General features: G+C 45.0%; 1 protein-coding gene across 2 annotated transcripts in view; it reads right to left on the minus strand.

The window, feature by feature from the left end:
* Positions 1–13,227: 13,227 nt before the first annotated feature.
* Positions 13,228–25,112, minus strand: part of rab28 (RAB28, member RAS oncogene family) — a 31,881-nt gene continuing 19,996 nt past the window's right edge. Inside the window, exons 5-7 of one of the 2 annotated variants that reach the window (XM_042062143.1) lie at positions 17,531–17,634; positions 16,902–16,979; positions 13,228–13,973 (exon numbers count right to left, since the gene is read on the minus strand). In XM_042062143.1, the coding sequence (XP_041918077.1) occupies positions 13,881–13,973; positions 16,902–16,979; positions 17,531–17,634 (275 nt within the window). In that variant the 3' untranslated portion in view covers positions 13,228–13,880. The other variant, XM_042062144.1, reaches the window with a different exon arrangement.

Genomic DNA, 25,112 nt, shown 5'->3' on the forward strand with positions numbered 1-25,112 from the left:
GCCCCTTAGTGTGTGATAACATCAGAGCTAGGTGTGATTCTTGGAACAGAAGACAAATATTAATACATGTCCCAATGGGCAAACCGCACACACCTTCCCCTCCTGTTTTGTGTCGGTTCGCGGATTAGTCACCCTATCCCTCAGTGCAGCGAGATTTCTGTTCCTCCAGTTAATGAATGTTGTGTGTCATCATATTTCTCCAATGCTCCATTTAATTTCTTTTCACCAGAATACAATGGGGGTGGAATAATTCCTGGGCCAGTATTAAAAACCATAAGTGGTGTTAAGTCCTGTCAGACAAACAAAGCCGGCCAAAAAATATACTTTTTTTTCTATGGTCTAAATCTGTTCCGACGATACTGTTTCAGGTGACATTCTCTCTCGACACACCTGAGACTGGTGACTTTTTGCATGGAGAAGATTATCCTCTATGGAGTGTGGAGCTCGAGTATTGTCACACGCCAACGATATGAATAAGGAACGACTTGGCCGCGAAGAAAAAACAGCCGGGGAGGACGCTCGCCACCGCCAAAGATTAAACCGATAAAGCATCCACCGATGTCAGAGATGAATAAGTAAACGAATGAATGGGTGAAGAAACACCCCACGGCGAGAAAGAGAGGGGGGACCCTCCGGTGACTCCCAACTCCCCCTTGACAGAGAAATGTGATCATCATAAACGGGTGGGGGTGCAGTGAATTAATTATGGGGTTTCCAAATATGATTCAATAATTCATCAGATAATTGGCCCATCTTAATTGGTTGTGGGCCATGAAAGATGCATGGCGGTCCTTAAGTGTGCCACACCAGGAGCCACTTATAATGATGACAGATGGCTGATTGTTGGTGTGGTGTCAGGTGGGATGCCTTTGTCATATTCACACTTCTGCCTGTTAGAGGCCCAGATCAAGTTCTTCAACACCGACCAACTCAGACGGAGCGAGACACTGTTTTTCTCGTTCTCCCTCTCTCTCTCTTTCCCTCTCTCTCACCCTCTTTTTCTTTCTCCTCTTTCTTTTCCTGTTTCTGTTTTCTCTTCTGAGGGCCAACGGTGACTGGTGAATTATTGAGGTGTTGTTGATCACGACTGAAGTGCCAACTTTTTTTTTTTTGCATAGGTGGGGCGAGGGGAGGGTGGGATGTGGCGGAGTAGTCATCTTAATCACTCAGAGGTATTTTTTAACACTCGAGCAATGCATTGGATTTTCCAGCATAAATATGCCAAGAACGCGTATCATTTACAAGGTGTATCATTTAATTCTATAATTTTGAAAAAACATCACTTTGTGTAAATTAAATCATATAAAATAGCTTAAAGGTGCAGTCAGCAATCGTCCACAATTTCAAGCCCATAACATTTTTTTGTCACATTCAGCAATCATCTCCTCACGACCGCTAGCTGCCTATTCCATGAGTACACTGTAAAAAAAAAAAACGGTCTCTAAGCAGCCCAGGCTCCGAAAACTGGAAAAAAACAAAGTGGGGGCAGTCTGTCCCTCAAACAAAAATGAAACCCTGTGTGCAGTTTCTCTGGGAACACTGAATACTGCCGTGTTTCGTTTGGTTCTTGGTTATAATATCCTATACGTTGTTTTGGACAAAATCATCTGCTAATACATTTCAATACAAAAAAAACACAAACAAACACGACTTCTTGTACTTTAATGTATTTGTCCTATGATTCAACCAATTTCAGATACACAGCTACCAATTTAAGCCTTGCAAGCTCAGGAAACATAACAGTGTACTGTTGATATATCCTCTGTAGGAGGACAATGGCTCCTCAAACAGACACTGAGCCTGTGGTAGGTATCAGACCAGGATTGAACACATAACCATCAAGTGAATGCCATGAAAGTGCTGAGCCTGCCCTTGCTTTCTACTATGCCACATACTATGGCCTCTTTCTCTTCGTTCCCAACAGTCAGGGCTGAACAATACCCAAAGTGCATAACTTATTTCAGGACTTTCCCTGGCCAAGCACTTGCACAAACTTAAGCACTGTTAAACATCATTAACCCTGTAACAATAACATTCAGCTTGGGCGTCTTTCAACACATTCACAACTCTGCAGGAGTAAACACCAAATTAGAGCAATCACAAATGTATTTGTTTTTCCTCGCTTGTTGCCCTCCAAATTAGCCAGAGGTAGCGGTGGACCATCCATCAGATTATTTTCAATTCATTAACATTGCATTAATAAAATGTTCAATTAGCTTAGTGTATGTTTGGTTGTTTACAGAAGGAGAAGAACAAAGTTTAATCACTAATGAAATGATTAGTTCTAAAACACACACACACACACACACACACACACACACACATACACACATGCCCCTATACGTACATGCATGCACACATGCCACACACACACACACACACACACACACACACACACACACACACACACACATGATACATAGACACACACAGTGGCATATAAAAGTTAAATATCTTTTGATCAAGTACTGCTCTGGTGCATTTTCACACATGCTCACTTAATTTCTTTGTGTGTTCAACACTTTGTGAGTTTCCTCTCCCTAATGACTTAATAATTTGAACACACTTAGGGCAGCTCATTAGCCGCCTATGAGGACATTGACCGAGGAAACACCTGTTCATTTACTTAATGAATACTGAAAACACCTCCCGGACCCGCTCGCCATGAAAATAAACCCCGAAGTGGCCTTTTGCGTCTCCACAGTCCAAAGAAACACAAACTTTTAATAGAGACGCCATACTGAAAGTAAATATATTCCTTCTTTCTCCAAACCAGACCTCTGTTGGCCACTGGTAAGTGTAGGATAGGCACACTCTAAATCAATCCTTTCCTCACGTTCCTGCCCGCCACTGATATAACAACGAAATCCATGCATTAGATCATCTCGTTTTTTCTCTCTCCCGTAGCTACAACGACGGGGTTGTCTGCGGCTCTATAACATCATCTGCGACAGACTGGTCTAAAAGTTTCAACACAGACAGACTCAAACGAAACTAAACAAGCCACTTATCCAGAGAGTTGTTCCATTTCTTTCAACAACCACAAAGAGATATCGACTTGCCAAGAAAAACATAATATCTGATGGGATTGGGCAAGGCCAGCAGGCCTGCCTGGTGTGACCCCATCCTGATCATGAAGCCTGGGCTCACACACTTCCCCTTCTCCAGCCGGGACACAAACTTTCTATTGATGGTTGGCAAATATGATAACATGACCCTTCTAACTACAGAGCAATGTTTTGTCTTTGAGTTTTCCATATCAAATATTGCTATTGGACTACAGCATGTTTAGTCATTTGTTTTAGTGTAGGAATGTCAACGTGTGTGTGTGTGTTTGTGTGTACTGTGTGTGTGTCTGAATGTGTGTGTGTGTGTGTGCGTGTGTGTGTGTGTGTGTGTGTGTGTGTGTGTGTGTGTAAAGTAAGTGTGTGGTGTGTGAGGACATATCTGAGTGTGTGTTTGTGTTTGTCGTCCATACATGTGTTTCTCCGAGTGTATGAGCATGTACACAAGCCTGTTGTGTGTGTGTGAGAGTGAGTGAGTGGGAGAGAGAGAGAGAGAGAGAGAGAGATAGAGAGAGAGAAAGAGAATGACAGTTTTGCTCTGTCGCCTATGATCGATGAGGTGACCTCCACATGATGCTCAGGCCATGCAGCCAAAGCCATCACACAGACACACAGACACACAGACACACACACACACACACACACACACACACACACACACACACACACACATACCTTCCCTTCCAGCTCTAACACTCCAGGAAATTTAAAACTGAAGGCCACAAAGGGCCATGTAAGGCATCTCACCCTCCCCATCCAGTAATTAACCTATCGCTCACCTCTCTCTCTGTGTCTCTGTCTCTCTCTCTCTCTCTCTCTCTCTCTCTCTCTGTGTGTCTCTCTCTTTCTCTCTGTCTCTCCCTGTCTCTCTCTCTCTCTCTCACTTCACTCTTTTCCTCTCATCTCTCTATCAACTTTCTTTGGACTCTGTCCCTCATCGGACACTTCACACTACAGGCTCATCTCAGGAACCTGACCTGCTGGCCACTCCTGCGTTAATGGTCAGCGACACACAGACATCTCCTGTCACCACACTGTTTTCTGCTACTGTCCACAAACAAGTCACGTCAGGGCTCAGTGTCAAGCTAAGGTGTCAGGAGGCTGAGAACTACTAGTAGGCAATGGAAAAGAGTTTTACAGTAAATAAGTTTATGCAGTTAAGGGACATTATTTGAAATGATTGGATGTGAAGTTTACTCTGAATAGAATACAGTTATAGCTATAACATAATATTAGTATTAAGTCATAGTAATATAGTCTTAATATAGCAGCACTTACAGGCCAGGATTATTGCTTTAAAATATATGTTCCACTCAGGGTATGATATACAGTATGTGTCTAGCCCCTGTTGTTGCTACTCAAAGGGGGGACATTATGTGAAAAATATGTTATGCCAAAAATAGTATCAATATATAATATGTGCCCTCATAGGACTCAGGCCTCAATGAACAAGTTGCCATGATGAACTGAATACTTCACTCCTGATGTAGGGGAAATGACTGCAGTACTATTCGTTTCAGAACATACCTGAGCACAGATTGAAGTGGATGGTTACAATAATTGTTAAAAAATGATGTTTGAACTAGCGTTACATTATGGTCAATAAGTATATTATGGCGTGTGTGCGCTAAGCTCCCTGACACATAAGTAAGCAGTTCTGGCAGAGCAGAGAATAATATCTCTGTTATGGTAACACTGGCATTGCACAGAGCCTGTGCCCTTTCTTCATGCAGAAAAGAAACAGTCCTTTGAGCTAAACCATGCATGTACTTTGTATATTATGTGTTTGGTATCCGAGCCATTAGTCTCCGAAACGCGCTTCTTTGCCCAGGAAATAAGCAGTTACTTTGTTACAACACGGCTCGTCACCCACTTCCCCCCTCTCTCTCCCGTCGCCTTCCACCGGGCCCAGCGCAGCAGGAGTAAAGTCAGCGAAAGTCAACGAAAAAAGTCCTGCTGCACTCAAGCCCCGGCGAGTCCCAGTCGAAAAAAAAAAAAAAAAACAGCAACCCACCGCCACTCCAGTGTCCCTGGCTCTCGTCACGAGAACGGCAAGTCTTAAATCAAGCCGAGAGCAAATCGGTGGCGCTCTTAGCACGTGCTTACCGGGAACTCGGCACGTCACAGACAGCTCCTCTAGGGCTGGCCGTCCGGCCCACAGCGCCAGGAGTTTCCAGAGGCTCTTCCCGCGGGACCCTTACTCATCTGATTACCTCAGAGAGGGCTGCTTTCCATTAATAGTCCTTGGTGCCGTAATTTCGACCTGGAAGGCTTGTTCTCGGGGGCCCGCCGCCGGCTGCCGTGACAGAGGCCTTACGGGCCAGGTTTCCACACTGCCTGCATTGTGAGGGACAGAAAGAGGAATTTTACGTCATGTTTCATTATGTCAAAGCAGACTCCCTTCCCTGTCTGACAGGGGCAATTATGTTTGCTAACATGCAATCTATTTCATTGTGCTCCCCCAATCTCCGACCCCCCCCCCACGCCCTCCCCCATCACCACCACCACCACCGTCATTTTAGGAATTACTCCAGCGAGTTGAAACCACAGTGCCCACTGAAGAGAACATGCTATGGTGCATCAAAGCGCTGGCAGGCACATTTCACACAGTCAGCCTCCAGGTATCTGTCCAAGGGCACAAAGAGCGAGAGCTTAAAGTATCCAGACCAATTACAGGGAAAGAGACTGACTCCATCAAGTCAGTTATTGCTTGCACGGAGGCCAGAGCGCTGGCTTTGGGTGCCAGAGCAAGGCAGGGTCCTAGAGTCCTCCAGCTAGTACAGCAGACATGCCCACATTAGGACAAGGACGGAATGAATCGGAGCAGGACACAGAGTTTGATGTGTGGTCATAGGTTCAGTTCTAGGTGATGTGGAATCATGATTCCCTGTAGATATTATGGGCTGTAAAAATGCTTTCAGACCATACTCACATCCACACTAGCTGTCAAAGTTAAGTAATTGGCCATATACAGAATTGACTTCTTAATCCCTTGATGTCAAGTATATAAATAGATAGAAATATATTCATTACATGCATGAAGACTTCAAGATTTCCATGCAAGATTCTTTTTTCCATTTCATTAAACACTTACAGTATTTGTTCATAACAATAGTTGAATTTCCAGATTGTTTACAGTTATTATATTAAAAATACAAAATAACAGAATCATAGATTTAAGAAATCTTCAAATAAACAACAGCAGCCCACACAATAACCTGATTTGCAGAACTTATTTTAGACACACACACACACACACACACACACACACACACACACACATCATAGGTCACCATATAGCAAAACAGAATACATATATCACTGTATCATGTCATTACTTTATAGTATGAACTTCAAATATGAAGTTGAAAGCTTTTACATTTTGTGCAGAAGTATATCTAGTTTCCTACGGGCTGCAAGCAATGTTGTACCTCAGTTTCTTAACTATTGAGGGATTTCACGTATTAGCACCTCCAGAAGCCGTCCCTCGAGTGAAACACACACCCCGTGCTGTCACTCACCAGTGTCAGCGACTGAGACCCGACTCCAGCGTGTCCACCATCTTGTTTTCCTTCGAGAGAAAGGCAGAGAAATGAACCTGGCAGACGCAGCACAGCACAGTGCCCGTCTGGCTTCACACCATGCCGAGATTATCTTTCCAGTCAAAAATATGGAGTCAATGTTCCACTCTATCACAGCGTGACAGACGCACAACACCTTTACAGTACCAGTGAACATGTCGTAGTTTTTTCACTGACATTTGGGTTGTTGAGAGTGGGGGAGCAGAAAGTGTACCTGTAAAACAGAAAAGTTAGAAAATCATTTAGGAAAAATTATAACAGCTTTTATGCATGGTGATGATATTATTTTAAGATTTATTTGAAATAGTGTTTGAATTAACACTGTGTGCATTTTGCTTTTCTACTGCTTGCTCATTTTATTTCATGATTATTAGTGCTTTGAATGGGGGAAGGACACCAACAAAAAAAATAACGCGTCAGTTTCATTGCCAGAGACTTGCACTGAATGGCACTTAAAGGCTTTGAAAAGGGCCTGTATCATGTTTAGGGTTGGTAATATTTTGGGCACAAAGGAAGGTGAATCACAAAGTGAGTGAGGACAGTTGCAGGCAGATTTGAGTAATGACCTTGTAATCTTCCTCTCTCGTGACATTTCTAACCACACATTTTCAACGGCCTTTTTTTTCACCAGTCTACTGAGGAGCCAAACAAGCAATAATACTCAAAGTCAGGTCCACACCCAGCAAATGCAGCATTGTTCAGACATGCCACCCAAGATAGGATTTAGGTGCAGAGAAGAGCACGATGTAAGTGCCTGATCATTTTGTAATTACAGGGATTTGGGCTTTAATAATCATATCAGTGTGGCGGCTATTAAGATGGGATGATCTATATCAACCACCTGATCCACACAACTCTCTTCAGTAAGAAGAGCTGCCTTTCATCTGTTAATAAAAGGCTTTTTACATTAATCACAGGCCTGCCTGTAAGGCTGTCATCTAAGCTTTGGGGCAAGAGTCACACATACACACACACACACACACACAGAGAGAGAGAGAGTGTGTGAGAGAGAGAGTGTGTGAGAGAGAGAGAGAGAGAGAAGAAAGAATTCCACACCTCAACATACACAAAAGAAGCTAGTAATTATGTGTAAGTACACATAGATCATGATTAAGATTCTTAACAACAGCTAATTGCCAGTGCTTATTTTTATAAAGCTGCCACAACAGTCATTACCGTTTCCTTTTAACAGACTGTAAGTGAAACGTGTTTATGAGCTACGAATGAACAAGGTGAAATATTTGAGAAGTTACTGTGCAGGCTGTCAGGACAGGGATTTAGTCTCCATGGTGAGAGTGTGCAGACGCTGGCTTGCCCATCCTCTGAACAGACAGACTCCTTATAAATATAACTCTTTGATTGCCCACATCCTCATCTCCAGAATAGCCTGTCCGCCATGGAACTATGGAACTACTACAACTAGAAAAACAAGTGCTGCTGTAGAATAACAGAGAGCCGTCTGAAATCACATGTTCACACACACACACACATACACACACACACAGGTACAGTATATGCATTCATAGTTACACTGTGCAATAATGCATACATATACATTATGCAATGCATGGATGCACAAACACACACACACAAACACACACATATGCACACGCACACACACAAATGCAAAAACACACAGACATACACCCTCACTCTCTCTCTCTCATACACACATACACACACACACTCACACACACACACAGAAAGAGAGGGAGAGACCCTGCCTGCCTGCCTGCCAGCCAGCGTTTCCTGTCACATGGCAGCCCTCATATATAGCCGCTGAAGTCTAACCGCCTGTATAGGGGACTTGGCAGAGCCTCTGGTGGCTTCAGTGGCTTTGCTTAACTCACACGGACACCCCAGCGCCCAGCTCCAGCAATGCCATCTCAGGACTGCACACCCCCTCCCCACCCCACATCCTGCCCTCCCCTGCCCTGCCTTGTCCTCAGCGGTGGTTGTGGGGGGCCAAGTGTGCGGGGACTGGGTACTGGTGCTCATCAGATAGAGCTCAGGGGAGTTGGCTGCTGCCCGCTCCTGGTCTGGCCCTCCGAGCAGGCCTCCGTCGCTGGCGCTGCCCACTCAGCTCACCGCTCCCGTCTTTCGTCTCTCGTCTCAATCCACTCTGTGGGTCTGGCACAGAGAGAGTGAGAAGGGAGAGAAAGAGAGAGAGAGAGAGAGAGAGAGAGAAGGGAAAGAGAGAGAGAGTGAGAAGGGAGAGAGAGAGAGAGCAGACAGAGAGAAAGGACAGCATGCACACTTACCATATTCGGTCTCTCTCTCTTCCTCTCTCTCTTCCTCTTCCTCCATACCCTGCTGACCTTGGCTAGAGGCATGCTGTTCACTGTTTTCCCCACTCTCCTTGTGTGTGGCTTCTGCTGTCAACGCTAAGCTTTGGCCATGGAGTAGAATAACCCCGAAGAGAGAGACCGGGAGAGAGTGTGACAGATATGAGGAGAAAACAGTAGGAAGCCCGCTACACTGGGGTGTTGGGAGAGGCATGCTGGGTAAGTTCCCCTTTGCTCGCGGAGGCCGTGAGCATACATACAGTATGTTGGTTTGCGAGGTGGAAGAATGACTGCCTCAGAGACAACCCATGCAAGCTACGCAGACTCAGGGGAAAGATGAGGGCATGTCAATCCGGAAGCTGGCACATTACACCACTGTAACATTCCCATGCAATGTGTCAGTGCTCAGGAGAGGCAGACAGTATACAATGGTCTGGCCACACAGGCATAGGGAGCTCACTAAGTATGTTAACTTTGTCTTTTTTACTATCTTTCCCAATCTCATAAGGTTTTCATTAACTTTTTTTAATGCTTAAATACCTTGGGTGAGAGGAGGGGGAACAATAGCTCTCTCTGTAGTGGTGTTTTGTAAGATTCCTTTGCGATGCCAGTCAACCAGTTGCAAGTCTAGAGGGAAGACTCTAAAATGGATAACTGTACAAAGGTCTACAGGATCACGTTACAGGTCACATATGAGGACTTTAACAACGCACATAAGCCATGGCTCAAGTATAATGTCACAGTTACGGTTTAGGTTTGTCTGATGTCACTGTTGTTTAGGCTATTTATTTATTAATTTGTTTGGCTTTGTTTTTTGTCTTTATTTATGTCTTTATTTATCATATCATTAAGATCAGATAAAATAAGATATACTTTATTGTCCCTCGAGGGGAAATTTGTCTTGGGCTGTGAGTCATTCTGACTTTGACTTAATTGCATGAATGGTTTGTAAAGTGATGAATGTTTTTTCATATAATTAAACTTAAAAGAAAAAAATCTGATTCCTATCTCACTCAAAATATTTCACAACTAACAAACTTCAGAGTGCGACAGACTTACAAATTAATTTAGATCCAAAGCTCCATTGACCTCTGCTCATCTGTCAAAGTTTCAGCCCTTTTTCCTCGCATTATTTTCCGCCATATATTATTCTTTCCTCACGTCTTTTCGCAGACTTTGAGTGTTGTGGGTGTTTAATCTGGAAACGGGCTGCAGTTGTTTTCTTTACTAAAACACCTGTCCAAACAGCGGCAAAGCCAAGTGCGAGTCCAGTCTGTCAGTGCTGGTGACAGCTTCTGACAGAGACGCAGCGAAGAAGAGAGAGACAGAGCAGACAGAGAGAGAGGTCTCTTGTTGACCACTCAAGCGAATCAGCATGCACGTGTTCACCCGCTCTGGATGGAGTCCAGATGTTTTTGAGGATGCACACGGTAGGCTTATGTGAATAAGTAGGCTATGGCCTGTTGTTACTATTTCGGTGACTGGTCGATTGCTCCCCATGCAATAGCAATTGCAAGTCGATATAGCCTACTGTCTGTAACATAAAGGCTGCAGCCCCGCCCGTCTTATCAAGTCAAAAATAAGCCATAGGGCCTAAAATATCGCGTTTCCCTCTCATCAAACACAACCTTTTGCTATGAACACCCAGCTTTCAGTGAGATAAGCCTTACCTGAAACAGAATCTCACTCGAAGCTCAGTGAAGGCGACAAAAGACCACAACTGCTTAAGTGATTAATTAATACAGTTTACAGCAGTTTAAAATGGCGTTTGTATCATCTGTCTAGAATGGATTTTAGGGCTCCTTTTTTTACGGGGCTTAAGGCACAATGGAACGCCATCTCATTAGCCACTATCCGTTTGACAGTTCTGTTTCAACGAGTCATCGTGGGCTGGAATTACAGGTAGGCTACTGCGCTTAAATTTCAAACACACACCACTGTAATATGTTTAATCTGCTTTAGCCTAGCCTACTTGACCCTGCCTTTCACAAACACGCCTTCGGACTTCATGGCCCATTTTTTCATGAGTTGAATCTGACCAGGCCACCATGATGAACATTGCAACTTCACATTTAGCCAACACTGAATAAATGCTCTACCTTGTATAATAATGGCTTTATATCCTTTTTCATGCCAAGCACAGGACTGGATCACACAGTTGGAAGTCAATTGGTAGCCTAATGCTTAGGCCTCCTGTGGCGAGTGTGGCCTACATCAGAAAAGGCTTCAACATAAAAACTCAGTAAAGGAAGGCGTGATTAAACATTGAGGTGAGTATAGGCTATGCTAAATTATATGAAAGTCAACTAAAACCAATATTCTAATATAGTTGTCTTGCCCTTACATCACAATCCCACTTAAATTCTAACAACATACTTAAACAAAGGCCTATAACAAGCATTAAGAGAAGGAAGTTAATTCATACGATTACAATTTTATACACACATGGAAAACACACACATGTACATTTATTTTGTGTTGTAACATTTTAATGAACATTCACAAGACTTTATCTAAATGTACAATATAGGCTATACATCCAACTCTGTATAAACATCTGCTGGGTGGTAGATATTGGTAGATTCAAAAGATGTAACTGCAGAAAAGCATCTCAATCAAAAGAAGCTTTCCCAATGAAATGCTGAAAAAGATAATTGCAAAATAGTGTATGTATGTGTATATAGGGTGCACCATAGAAAAAAGGGATAATTTAGATGTACTTTACAAATATGTACATTACATATAAGGCGAACAATGTGAATTTCAAAACTGTCCAACCACATGGAGCATATATCTGTTGTCTTTGTGTCGCAACTCCACTACACACAGGTGTCTTCTCATTTGGTCCCCATAATGCTGGTTTATACATCAACCCCCATAAAATAAGAGGTGACAATATGGAAATATTTGAGCATTAACAATGTTTAAAGCTGACCACAGTAATAAAAAAATATTTCAGTTGATTTCATATTGGTCACAGAGGAGGAAAAAAATATGCCTATGTAATGTAAAACATCAGATTTGTCTCCATTCAGTCTACTATACATACAAATCATCCATTTCTTCCCTAAGCCATGCTATATAGAATGGTATTTTTGAGGTACAGGAAGAACCGTAAAGCATTTCATGTCACAGCTGTTCTTCACTGCAGCCTTGTCTTCTACACACACATCCAAAAACTAGAGCATCTCAGTCAAAGTGTTCTAGTTTAATACTTTCATTGCATCTTACGTTACATTATATGATTCCCACAAGGTGCTTCTAACATTTGGTGACTGCTCATTCTCAAAAGTCAACATTCATGATGAGATGTGACACCTTTTAACACAACTTTACATCCAAGCAGATTTTATGAAATACCTGTTGACGATATAGAAATACAAATTTTATATATTTTTTCTTTATTTTAAAGGAAAAAAACAACAAATAACTATCCAGCTTTAAAATAAATGCTATTTTTTAAATGCACTAATTGGCAAATGAAAGCACTAAAAAATAAAATAAACATACAAACACATTTTCCTTCATTATATTAAAACAAACATATAAGAAATAACTGAATGGATCTCCATGCACACACCCAGTTTTGGAGTAGCCTACCACCGAGGCAGAACTTCTACTGAAGTTAAGTCATTCACAGCAGCCATGTTCCCCACTCACCCTCCGAGGCTGAACAGAGTCTACAGGGGAAACCCTACCTCGGCAACCTAGCCGCTGAGGGAGGGATTACGGACATGCAGTCAGCCCTAGTACAGGTGATGGACACTAGAACGGCCAGGTCCCCAGACATCGCTACTGCACTAGCTAAAATAGAAGAATCATAGGTGACATAATAGCGCCAGGAAGGCAGTTAATGTATCCTTCCAACAGCCAAAAATATAGATGATTTCTATATGTAAACATCAACGGTCATTGATCAACAGTGGTTCGGGATGAAAAAAAATTCTACTTTCCAAATGGTTGATGTTTAATTTTTATGAAACTATGTTGTACATAGTATTTGCTTTCCACTTCTGCTAAGATGAACCAACATTTGATACAAGAGAGAACAGCAATCTTGCATTCTGATGGACTGTATATGGATCATACATTTAGTGAACACTTGGTACTTCCCCATTGAGAAGACTCGTTTTTTGTGGTGGTGAAAGGGGATAAGTAAATAGTGTGTAGACTGGATTATGCTGCACTGTCAAAAGTTACCTTGTTCCTTTTTAAAGATTTTGAGTAATTTGCGGATCACAGAGTAAAATCTTCACATCAGTAGTGCTTGTTCCCCACAAATCTCCTGCAAACTCCTCAAAAATAAAACACTGTTTTATTGTCTTCTGTACCTGTCTGAAGACATGTTCACACACGTGTGGCATGATGTTTGATGAAGAGTGGGTCTGTAAGCTCGGAAATGTTTGTGTGTGCTTAGGTGTGCCTTTGTGTACATGGATGCAAGTGTCTGTGTACGTGCATGTAGGTGTTAAAGTACGCTTGACCGAAAAAACAACAAGCGAGAAAAGAGAAGTTGGGTGTTGTCTGCTCAGGTATCTGTGTCTGTTGTCTGTGTGTGTGTGTGTGTGTGTGTGTGTGTGCGCGTGTGTCTGCGTACGTGTACGTGTACGTGTGCGCGCGCGTTTGTGCATGTGTGTGTGTGCCTGTGAGTGCGTGTGTGTGTGTGTGTGTGTGTGTGTGTGCCCGTGAGTGTGTGTGAGTGTGTGTGTCTGCATGCCTGCGTGCCTATGGTCTGTGAATGTGGCTTAGAGCCAGTCTGTGGGAGCAGCCCGGTAGAGGGCCTGGCTGCCGTAGTTGATTTGTGTAGCTGGCCTGTAACGGAGGTGAAGAGAAAAGGAGTGTGTGTGTGTGTGTGTGTGTGTGTGTGTGAGGGGTTCCATCAGCCACACGGAGAAGACAGAAGAGGAGAAGGAGCTGGGGGGGGGGGGTCTTGGGGGTGTAGGTAGGGGTCACTGTATCGTGCACATGGAACTGCGTGGGGGGTTGACCGTCCTGGCCATGGGCTCCTGACTGTAGTTCACAATGTCTGCCTTCACCACTCTCTGGAGACACACACACACACAAAGAGAGACAAAGAGACAGGAGAAAAAGCATCAGAGAGCTGTGTCTATAATTGACTATTCATCTTGTGCCTTCGCATAGTTTATACAGTGTGTTCACAGTCTGCTGCTACAAACCTCCATTAGTGGCACGCGTGTGTGCAATACCTCACGGGAGTAAAGACCTCCGCTTCCTCCACATCCGTCTTCTCACGCGCATCATGCTAAACACTTAAATCCAAATAGTCTACATGCCTCCACCCAGTTGCATGATCTTAATAGCACGCAATATGCACATTTGGATGACTGAATTAAATAATTCTGAGTGTAGGAGTATGCAAGACTGATATTTATGTATTGAACATGTTGGAGGAATGTTATGTTTTTAGTTTAAATTTTGTCTGTGTCAAATAAGTTTCAACTCAAATGGGTAAATGAAAAAGTGCTGACACAGACTGCTTACTGGAATCAACTATACTTAAAGGCCATGGTAAAACTACTCCAAACTCAATAAATATTTATATTCATATTCTCATTTTTTTTCTACCTGGCAGTATAATTATTCCATTCCTTTCCTGAACTCAATGAAACACAAACTATAGCTACAACTAAAGACCAGTATCTAAAACGTATATTCGAACAAGAAGCTTGTATTGGTCATCAATGAGGAACCTACAGGTGTTGCTAGCTCCAAACACAGGAAGCTTGAGGAAGCTACAGGAGTTGCTAGCTCCAAACACAGGAAGCTACAGGAGTTGCTAGCTCCAAACACAGGAAGCTACAGGAGTTGCTAGCTGCTTTGGTTGGCACATACTTCCCACTACTGAATAGAGCAGATTTTGCTCTGAGTAGACTCCTGAGGAATAGGCCCTTCGTCCTGGGGATAGTCCACCAGCTCAGCTTTTACAATCCTCTGCCCGGAGGATCCGACAGGGGCAAGAGGAAGACCGACAGAAAACAAGACAGTGAAGGTTGGGAACAGAGGGAGGGAGAGACAGAGAGGCTGATGAATGATGAAAAGTAATACTGAATGGACAGTGAAGTGAACAACACATAAGAAATTAAGAATATAACAGACGAGAAGACAAAAACAAGGAGAGTTCAAAAGAAAAGAAAACAATAAAATAATTAAAACAAATAAGTGTTACACATAACTATTAGTGAACCTGGACAGTGCCTCTGTATGTATACAGACAGGACACGTGCGTGAGCATGTAGTAGAAGGGGCTGAAAAATGAATGTGCTGCCCAAGCGTGTCGTCCATCGTCTGACCAATCGGCCAGACCCCTCTATCTGAGACACACCCCCACCTCTCCCTGGCCCCAGACAGACGCTCGTGATGGAGTGGGCTCCCAGGCCGACGCTATCAGCTCGGGGAGGTCAGGACCTCCATGTAAAGCTCTCCAAACTTCACGTCGCTTAATGAGACTTTAGCTAAACAACCCCCCACACATATACACACGCACACACACTCAGTACTCTCACTCAGCTAAAACTGACAAGTCTAGCACACACTGGGCCCTCCTCATCTGTCTGTGCAACACAGAGAAATGATGCACTGTGGAAGAGCAGCACTGAGTGCTTTGGAGTGCTGTGGACTCCCAACAGACTTTTGCTGCGAAAACCTCCTATTCGGAAGTAGTTTCAATATTTACCCTATGACTGAGGAAGCAAGGTCTTTCCGAACGCACTTTAACGTCCATGCTCTGGTCGGGACCCGTATCTACCCTCTTCCTCCTTACTTCTCTCTCGGGAAGCTCCACCGGCCTTTTTGCATATGGCCCTTCCTTCCTTTGGGCATCTTAGTCAGTGAGGAGACTGCTGTCTAGTCTGAGGGATCAGGCAAGCCCACTCTCTCTGTGTGTTTAGGTGGGATTAAAGCACTTGCTTTTATTTGAGACGGCCATCACAGAGGCTGATGGAGTGAGGACAGAGGTCACCTCGCACCCCCACACACCCCCAACCCATCCAGTGTGTGTGTGTGTGTGTGTGTGTGTGTGTGTGAAAAAAAAGGGACTGTGTGTGAGTGTTTGTGTGTGTGTATGTGTGATAGTGGCTGTGTGAGAGACAGAAAGAGCATGTGAGTGTGCATATGTGTGTGAGAGATTGAGTGTGTGTGAGAGATTGAGAGTCTGTGTGTGTGTGTGTGTGTGTGTGTGTATACATTGCCCATCAGTGCAGATCCATCCCTGTGGGGGTCAGGGCCCTGGTCTCTCCCATGTCTCCTGACTCTGCCTCCCTAGCCTGCTTGTCACCAGAGGGCCGTATCAGACGCAGGATTAATGCCTGCGTGGGAGCCCCTCACCCTCTAATCCCACCACTCGCTCTCCTGGGCCAGCCTGAGGTGGGAGAGGTTGGAGGTGGATGTGGAGGGTGGTGGGCCGGTGGGTCTCGGCCTGCTGAGGCAGCAGATAAGCCCAAAATAAATTAGAGGGTCCCTGTCGGAGCCTGCTCTCGTCCCTCTGCTCCACCACCACCCTTTGGGCTGACCCGAGACCTCTACCTCTGGTGAAGGGTGTGTTGGAGGCCCGGCAGGTCAGGCTGCTCAGGCTGGCCCGGCAGGTCAGGCTGCTCTGCTCAGCAGGGCTGGTAGTGAGACATGCACGCAGGCACGCTCGTGAGAGGAGGCGTACAGCAGGAAGCCCACGGTAGGGGAGAGAGGGAGAGAGCCAGTGGGTTCACTGGAGAACTTATCGCTCGCCTTATCAGGTCTGTTTCCTTCCAGATCACCGGCGATGCGAGTCCACAGATAACGCCAAAGCCAAAGCCTGACCCCACCTGGAGTTCATAATGTGTTGTTTCCAGGGTGAGATGTCAGACCAGGCCAGATCTTCCAGGACTTCTCTCACCGTCTCACCAAGGGGTGTACTACCCATAGTGTTCCCTTTACTTCACAGGAGTACATGTGATAGGTGAGACGCAAGGACTCACCTGAGACTGTTCAATCTCAGCCTTGTTGAGCTTCACACCTAAAATTTCTGCTGCCAATCTCTGGAAACACAGATATACCTGGAACAGACGCAGGTAACAAGATAGGATCAGGTGCAGCAGGCAGACACACTTAAAAAGCCACTTCAAAAGTAGTTTTGGTAGTTTTAAAAAGTACATTTGGTCTTTGGTATTATTATATTTCAATTAATTATGTTCATCACATAATTTTCAAATTTCTTATTTTTAAGAAGCTTGATTGTCACTCCTACATTTTCATGTAGAAGCGACATTTAGTACTCAGGTCCCAGTTGATTAAACAAAGCAACCCCCCCCAATAAATAAAAATAGTAAAACAATTAAAAATAGGAATCATGGGTAAAACAAATGCATCATCCTATCTAATAAATATATATCGTTGCAGTATGTGCAGTGAATGACACAGTGAATAATTTGTAAGCCACTTCGGACAAAAGCATCTGCTGAATACCTTCTCCTTAGAAACAATTGATCATAGCATGAATTGGATGTTTTTCGCTCGTCTATTGTCTCTGGATCCGGCATCCTGCCGTGTCAGTGAAGATGACTGATGATGAAGGAAATGATTCACATCGAGTGGGTGAAATACTCACAGAATCCCCCGTTTTTGCAGACACAAAATGGCTGACCAGACCGTTCTCTTGGCAGAAGCGCTGGTGCTTGTCCACCTTCACCGTCCGCATGTGCTCCAGATCAGCTGGGAAGAGAACCGATTCATGAGGAATCCGTTTCAATCATTAACACTGCGCCCCCTCAAGAGGCAACACATGGTAACAGCAGCAAGCAGGGCTCAACATTAACTTTTAAAAGTGGTTAAAAGTGGTTGCCAGCTTGGCAACCAGGCATGAGGTTTTGGTTGCCACTTAACAATTTGATAGCCAAGGGCAACCGGGCAACCACTAATGTCGAGCCCTGACAGCAAGGAAGAATCCTCTGACAAGCCTACAGTTTAGATCACAGATGCACAAGACACACTTCAGACACAGCAAGTTAGAAAAGTTTGTTATACTGACAAGCGAGCCCCTGAAGGAAGACGCATATTTCCAACTCCAAAGACCTGGACATATTACACACTTTAAATACATTCCAGAGAAAGAGAGCTAGAGCATGTAAACAATGCTACACTGAGATGGGTCTCAATGGCAGACAGTGGCAGACAATGGGACTAACCACCCATCAATGGCTACACTGCTTGGACTGACTGCTTGACGGGGGGCCCACGTCTCAGCTAAGATTACGGTCCCACACCCCACCCCACCCTACCCTACCAGCTCCACTTCTTCAGTCTATAGAGAGATGGGACAGCACTGCCCTGCAGGCATACACCTTTACGCTTTACCCTCTCACTGACCCGCACAGGGGCTCTGAAGCCCAGCGGAGACCATGGGCCAGAGACAATGTGGAGAAGCCAGGAGACAGTTTGAAAGTGTAAACACATCACTCACACACACATACACACACACAATCCATGTTTGTGACACTGTTTGTCAATACATCCTGGAACCAAATTTTGGAGTCATCAGTGCAGTGAAGTGGGGGTAGATTTAGGGGGGGGGGGGGGTGTGCATAATGACAGTGGAACGCTCTGCTGTTCTGTTATGAGGGCTGCAGAGTGGCACCAGACGCTCACTCCCACACACTCAAGCACAAACACAGACACAAACACACACAGAGCGATGTTACGGCAGGGTCATCTGAGGGTCAGGAGGGGAGGTCATCTGGAGGTCGTAAGCAATAGCTTCCTTCTCCCTTTCCTGGCTTTTGTGAGGAGGCCTGGCCACACCCAGTATCCAGTACATATGTGTGTTTGGGAGCCGGGGGAGTTTGACGACTGTATGCGCGGTGTAGCATTTCTACCCTACCCTGCTGCCCAGTTCCTCTTTGTCTGTCAGATCATTCTTGCGGTCTCACTGTCGTTGTTTACCCTGTTCTCATGCCCCCTGGTATGAGTGTGTCTGTGTGTGTGTGTGTGTGTGTGTGTGTGTGTGCGCGCATGTGTATGTGATCAGTTCTACATACATCACAGACACACACACACCCACACAAAATGAAAAGGTAGTCCTGCAGCCTCAGCCTCTTTCCGTGCAAGACTAAAACCTAAAATAACTAGTTTCCTTTAGAAGAGATATTAAGGTTCTCACACCCAGATACGCCTAGCCCATACATTTAGGAGAAGACCACATCTAACCTCTCTCTGTGCGCGCATAAACACAAGTGTCCCAGCACCGTCCGCTGGTTATTAATTCCTGTAATTGAGCATGGCAGCTCCCCGCACGCTACCAAGAGGTAAACGGCCGCTAATCCTTTGGATCCTGCACACTTGGGCAGGGTTATCAATCACCTGTCAGGGGCAGATTAGCCAACATTAACACAGCGTGCCGAGAGAGCAGGGGCGCGTCAGGGCTGATAGCGTAAACCTCTCACTGATGAGCTCGGGCCAGAGTGGTCTGGGAGGGAAAAGCCTAGTCTGGTCAGGATACAACGCATAGCCTCAGTGGATACAGATACACACACACACAAACACGAAAAGACACACACACACAAAAAGAAATGGAAAATAGTAGGTGAAAAGGACACCAATGGCTGAAAAGTGCAATAACGATGAAATAGGGCAGTGATATCAGTGTTGCTAAATCGGGTCGCTTTATAGGCAACTTATGCCTCAGCATAAAGTTGAGGTCCAGAAGTCAAGCTTATTTCTGCTTTGAGTCTGGCGAAACGGGAAACCGCAGGTTGTGTTGACCATTCTGCAAGGCAGGAATGTCTGACAAGTCCTCATTCATTACAAATAACAATGCAGTAATGTGTGACTTTAGAGCAATATTTTTACACAGCTATTGTTACCGCGCTAGCCAGTGGCGCGGCCACGCCGACGTCTCTCCATGTGTGCTTTCGACGGGCGCTGTGACACGGGAGAATAGGCATATGTTATTCTGCTCTAGCTCTGCCCGTCGCCTGGAGAGTAGAAGTTATCACGTTGCCGCTCACTGGGCCCACGCGAAAACAAGGGAGGCCAGGAGACCTGAAGAGCCAGTGAACGTTTGACAGTCCTCCCCAACACAGTAGTGATGTATGAAAACAAACGTGGGGTTAAGGTATGTTCAAACTCCGGGAAACAAACCCCTGCATTCGGTTTTTTTTTTTTTTTCTGCTCTAGGTTTTTTTTCGTGGGTTGTTGTTGTTGTTTTCATGTCTGGTTCAAACATGCACTTTACGAGCAAGTGGGTTAACGGACCGTGGAGGGTTTTGTTCATTCATAGATGTGAGCAAGTAAGCACAAAGCCTTAGGCGCAGTGCAATGAATGAAATTGCCACAGACCAGCCAACGCATACAGTAAGAGGCTACATGTCAACACACAATTTAGCCCATAAAGACTCCATGGGCCCACTGCCAAGTCTACACCACAAACAGCTTTGAACACCAAAACGCTTACTGACACACATTGCATGATGAGGCGAGACAGTCCCAAATCTAATCTAAACGCATCTTCCGAGCGCAAGGAGGAGCGGCTGGGGCGGATGTGTCCCTAATCCTGCACTTTTAAGAGTCGTCACCCCCCCCCCCCACACACACACACACCCCTCACCACCAACCCCCACCCGTCTTCCTCGGGTCTCATTTCCAGTGAATGCAGCCCCCTTCACACTTATCAGTCAGACTCAATCTTCTGCTGACGATCTGGTTTCTCTCAGTGGCTGACAAACTGTATGCCGCGCTAGCTGGTCCCAGGAAGCGCGGCGCAAACACAAAATAAACTGTTTATGTGTGAGCAGTGGGGAGATAGCGTGACGGATCGTTTACCCGCGGCGAGACCGATGGCTCTACCTCGCCCCCGTCACCAGGCCTGTTTATTCTAGGCGCCGCCATGTCGGCCTGGCATTCAAGATGAGAAAAATCAGCTGAATATTCCTTGCTAAGGGTCCATTCTTTTCACTTGATAGACAGAAAGGAGGAGGGGGGGGTAAATATATACCTGTATCAGGGTGTTTTGAAAATGGGAATGTTTTGATGCCTTCAATTCTGAGTGCAAATTTCAAACAAAAAAGATTTTTGTGCAAAATATTATTTCCCCAAACTTTATAGGCTGATTGTAATTGATTTTTGATTGGATTTGTCATATATTCTCAATTTCTCCCTATGTCCTTTGTTTATGTAGTGTCTATTCCACAACACTATGGATTTATATTATTATATCCACCTATTTCCTCCCTGCTAATGCATGCAGCCACACAGGTCATCTCCACAGGGCCCCTGCAACGCAGCGCTGTGTGGTCCACAGACATCGTGAAAACACACACCATATACACACAATCAGGGGTGACAGCGAGCCTTGTTCCCCTGCCCCGACTGCTGGGGACCAAGTGGAACATTTAATCGAGCGAGTTACTGCCCACGAATAAACTTGACATAACACAGTTAATGGCCGCCAGCCTCATTTAAGACAAACAACTGTTGGGGGGGGGGGAATCAGGGGATTTTTTTTTTCTTTTGGGGGTGGGGGGGGTAATAGAGAGAATGAGGGAGGTTTAGTTCACACCCCAAAAGTGAAAGCTGCAGGGGGTTTTATATATCCCAAAGGACTCCCTGTTCACTGGAGTTACCACACTCTCTGACGAGAGTTGAGGGTGGGTGGGTGTGTGTGGAGGGGGCGGTTAGGGAACTCCTGAACTCCCCCAAGCCCTCTCTCCATCATGAGCAAGGCCCAAGCGAGCGTGAAGTGGACAGTAAACACCGATGCTAAGAGGATGTCCCAGTGCCTTCCTGCTCCATTAGAGTGACGGATGTTGCATTATGAGGGCTGATGTCTCATTAGGTCGGTGGGCGAAGCTTTAGTGGCGAACGTTTACACAAGACAACGGTCCGCACACGTAAACATACGTCTGCCATAACAAATGTGCGCTAAAGGAAAACTTTGGTGCCATGCAGAAATCAACCAAGTCATTTCTCCTTATAGAACCTTAGTGAGATACGCTTATTCTCCGTCATTAGAATCTCTTATTAAAGCAACACCAAAGCACTTTTGCTGTCGCACGCACGCTATTTGTTTATCCAGCACTGGCTTTGGAAATAACGAGGTCTACAGACAAGGTAGAGTAGGTCGCATAATTTTATGAAAGTATGATGTATTGCGACATCAGAAGCAAGTCAAATTTGTAGTTTCTTATGTCTCATTCCATCAAACTACAGATCCGCTACCCGATCTGGCAAACTTGCATAGTGCGGTTATAGCCGATAGAGGGTCGCGAAGAGAATGCAGAAGTGCCGTTCACCGTTACGAGTTGATGAACCACTGAAACGATTTTGGAAACAATATTTTAAGGTACAAAAAAACTCTTTGGTGTTGCTTTAAGCTTTTCAGTGAACTGCAGTGATTGTATTCCTATGTTATGTTCTATAATCATGCTTAGTTTATAGGTCTGTAACATTAGCCAACATTAATTCAATATAATTATAATTTGTATTGAATTTGATGCTTGGTTCATGTTCAAGTGATGACATGAACACTGTTAGTTGAGCAAAGCATAATGTGTGTATGTGTTGAGTGTATCGAATGTAATTCATCAAACCATAAGCTAAATAAGCATCCTAACTTGTGAATGGTGAATGGTAATTCCAATGCTAATTAATGTATGAACTACTATTAGTTAAGTTAACATAACGTTAAGCATACAACACAAGGAAAATTCAATTCATGGTCAAAATAACCATGAAAATGAGACAAAACCCCAATAGAATACCATAGACAGGATGGGCGAAGATTATATTACTGAGAATGGAAAAACAAAATTCTCATTTTCACAATTATTTTTTATTTTGTGTTTCATATATGCGACGAGACGAGACGAAATTTTGTGATGAATAGGAACACATTCTTCTGCAGAAGCGGCTCCTTTAAATAGGTAGGATATTAGTCTATATATGCCATGACTGAGTAAAACCCCTGTGCTCTCTGAAGCCAATTTAGCCCCTCAAATACGCAGCATAAGCACATTTGAAAAGTGTTTTTCTGAAAGTGAGGTTTTAGACCAGTGCCATTTCCAGCATCCAACATTAAGGCCATTCCAGTGCATTTGCCCCGCCGAAAGCTAATTCATTTCGGCATTGACTGGACTTTTTATGCATCCACTGGCCCATTAAACGGGACCATAACATGAAAATCATGCGCAATATGAAAACAAACTGTTTAACATGACATGAGCGCAGCTCGTAAAAGCACCACCAACTCTGAACCAAAAGGATCGTTTGCTGCTTTCCATTTTTTGCTCCAAGAGCGACTTGAAACAAGTCATAAAAAGTGAGCTTCCCGCCTCAAATCCAAAACAGGACAGAATGCCCGCTGTTGAGCCTCTCACAGGAACCCCGTGAGCCCTCCATTACCGAGAGAGAGAGAGAGAGAGAGAGAGAAAAAGAGAGAAAGAGAGATGGGGGGGAAAAAAAACCCTCTCCTGCATTCATTATGCCAGTGTAGCTTAAGTGCAGGATGAAGTGTTAAAATGAAGTGCTCGGAAGGGTCCTGCTTTTAGCCGTGCCAGTCCCAGGCACACCAAGCGTCCATTCAGAAAGTGTAGCGGGCCAAAGCCGGAGGGAGCGCGGGCCACGGACGCCAGCGCAGCGAGTGTCTTGTTTAGCAAAAACAGTCTGGACATTGTTTACAGCCAGCGGGGGTGTTTATCTTAGGGAGCGAGAGATTTGGAGCCCGGGCGAGTCAACGAGGGCGCCCAGTTAAAACGAGCGCAGGTGATGGGAAGCGGCAGTCCCCTTCAAACAGCGATTAACCACCATTAACGCTCACGGCGAGCTCATTTGAAAGGCAAATGAAAACAAATATATATATTACTTTAAAAGGAAACAGGGCTTCTCTATCAATATTTCACATTTTCTTCTCTATAGGCTATATACACCTCAGTTATGGACTGGCATGATTCCAAAGACTCACCATGCATTAAAGGCATGGCAACAACACTGTACCCCTGATTCATAGCATGGGTCAGATCAGGATGGAGTGAAGCACCAAAATGTAACCCCATCTGTCATAACAGCAAACGTGTGGATGAAAAGGCAATGCTCTTAGAGAGAGAGAGAGAGAAAGGCTAGCTATTAACCTGATAGGGATGAGGTTGTCTGCCGAAAAGGCTTAAAAAGCAATAACAGTAAAATAAAAAAATACAAATTGTTCTATCATGATATTTGCACTAAGATATAGAATTGCATGTGGCTGCATTAGCCTTGTGGAGCTGTAGATTGAAAGGCTTGTTGCGATAAGGCGGGGGACGTCATGTGACTGGCGTCGGCAGGGCCGTGGGGGCCTGTGAGGGAGGTCTGGGGGGAGGATCTGACACACAGAGCGGCCTTTGTGTGGCGGTGGGCCCAAATAGGCCCGTGGTGCCAAGGGAAGGGGGTTCCCTCACGGTCAGAAGTGTTCTGTCGACAGCCCATAGATCACAGGCTCATCTTTCCACCCAACAAAGAGCCAGAAGGAGCACACGTGCGCGTGAACTTTTACACACACTCACACACACACACGGTCACCACCGAAACTCACTCAGACACGCACACACACAAAATTCAGTCACTTTCACTTACACACACAACACACACACAGACTTTCACTTTCTCACACGTGTTAATCACCACATTCACACATGGGACACACAAAGGTGTGTGTGTCTGTGTGTGTGTGTGTGTGTGTAAGATGGTACGAGCCACTTACTGGGTCACGTCCTCATAAAAGACGATACACGCTGAACTCTCACCTATGCGGCTTCAGCTGCCCACCAGGATGGGTACTCTAGTTACTAATACGCTCACACACACGCGCACACACACACACACACACACACATTTAAATGGAATCTGCTGGGGCCAGTAAAGCAACATTGAGCATATTCTCCCTCTCCAGTGAGCTTATGTAAAGCGATGGGCGTTCAGCAGTAGCTGGTTTCAGTCGCAGGGGTGGTTCAAACATGAGTATGAGTGTGTAGGTGTATATGTGTGTGTGTGTATGTGTGTGTGTGTACCTACGAGGTGGGGGCTCATGGCACTAACTGCCCCCTGTAAAACACGGGGGCCGCGGGCCGGCCAGCTGGGTTTACGGGTTCCACAGGACTCGTGAAAACGAGGTGGACAAAAGCCCCAGTTCTGCAGCGACCGCCCAAGTTGCAGCGAGCGCGCGA

This window comes from Alosa sapidissima, chromosome 14, assembly GCF_018492685.1.
Source record: "Alosa sapidissima isolate fAloSap1 chromosome 14, fAloSap1.pri, whole genome shotgun sequence".
Taxonomy (NCBI): Eukaryota; Metazoa; Chordata; class Actinopteri; order Clupeiformes; family Clupeidae; genus Alosa; species Alosa sapidissima.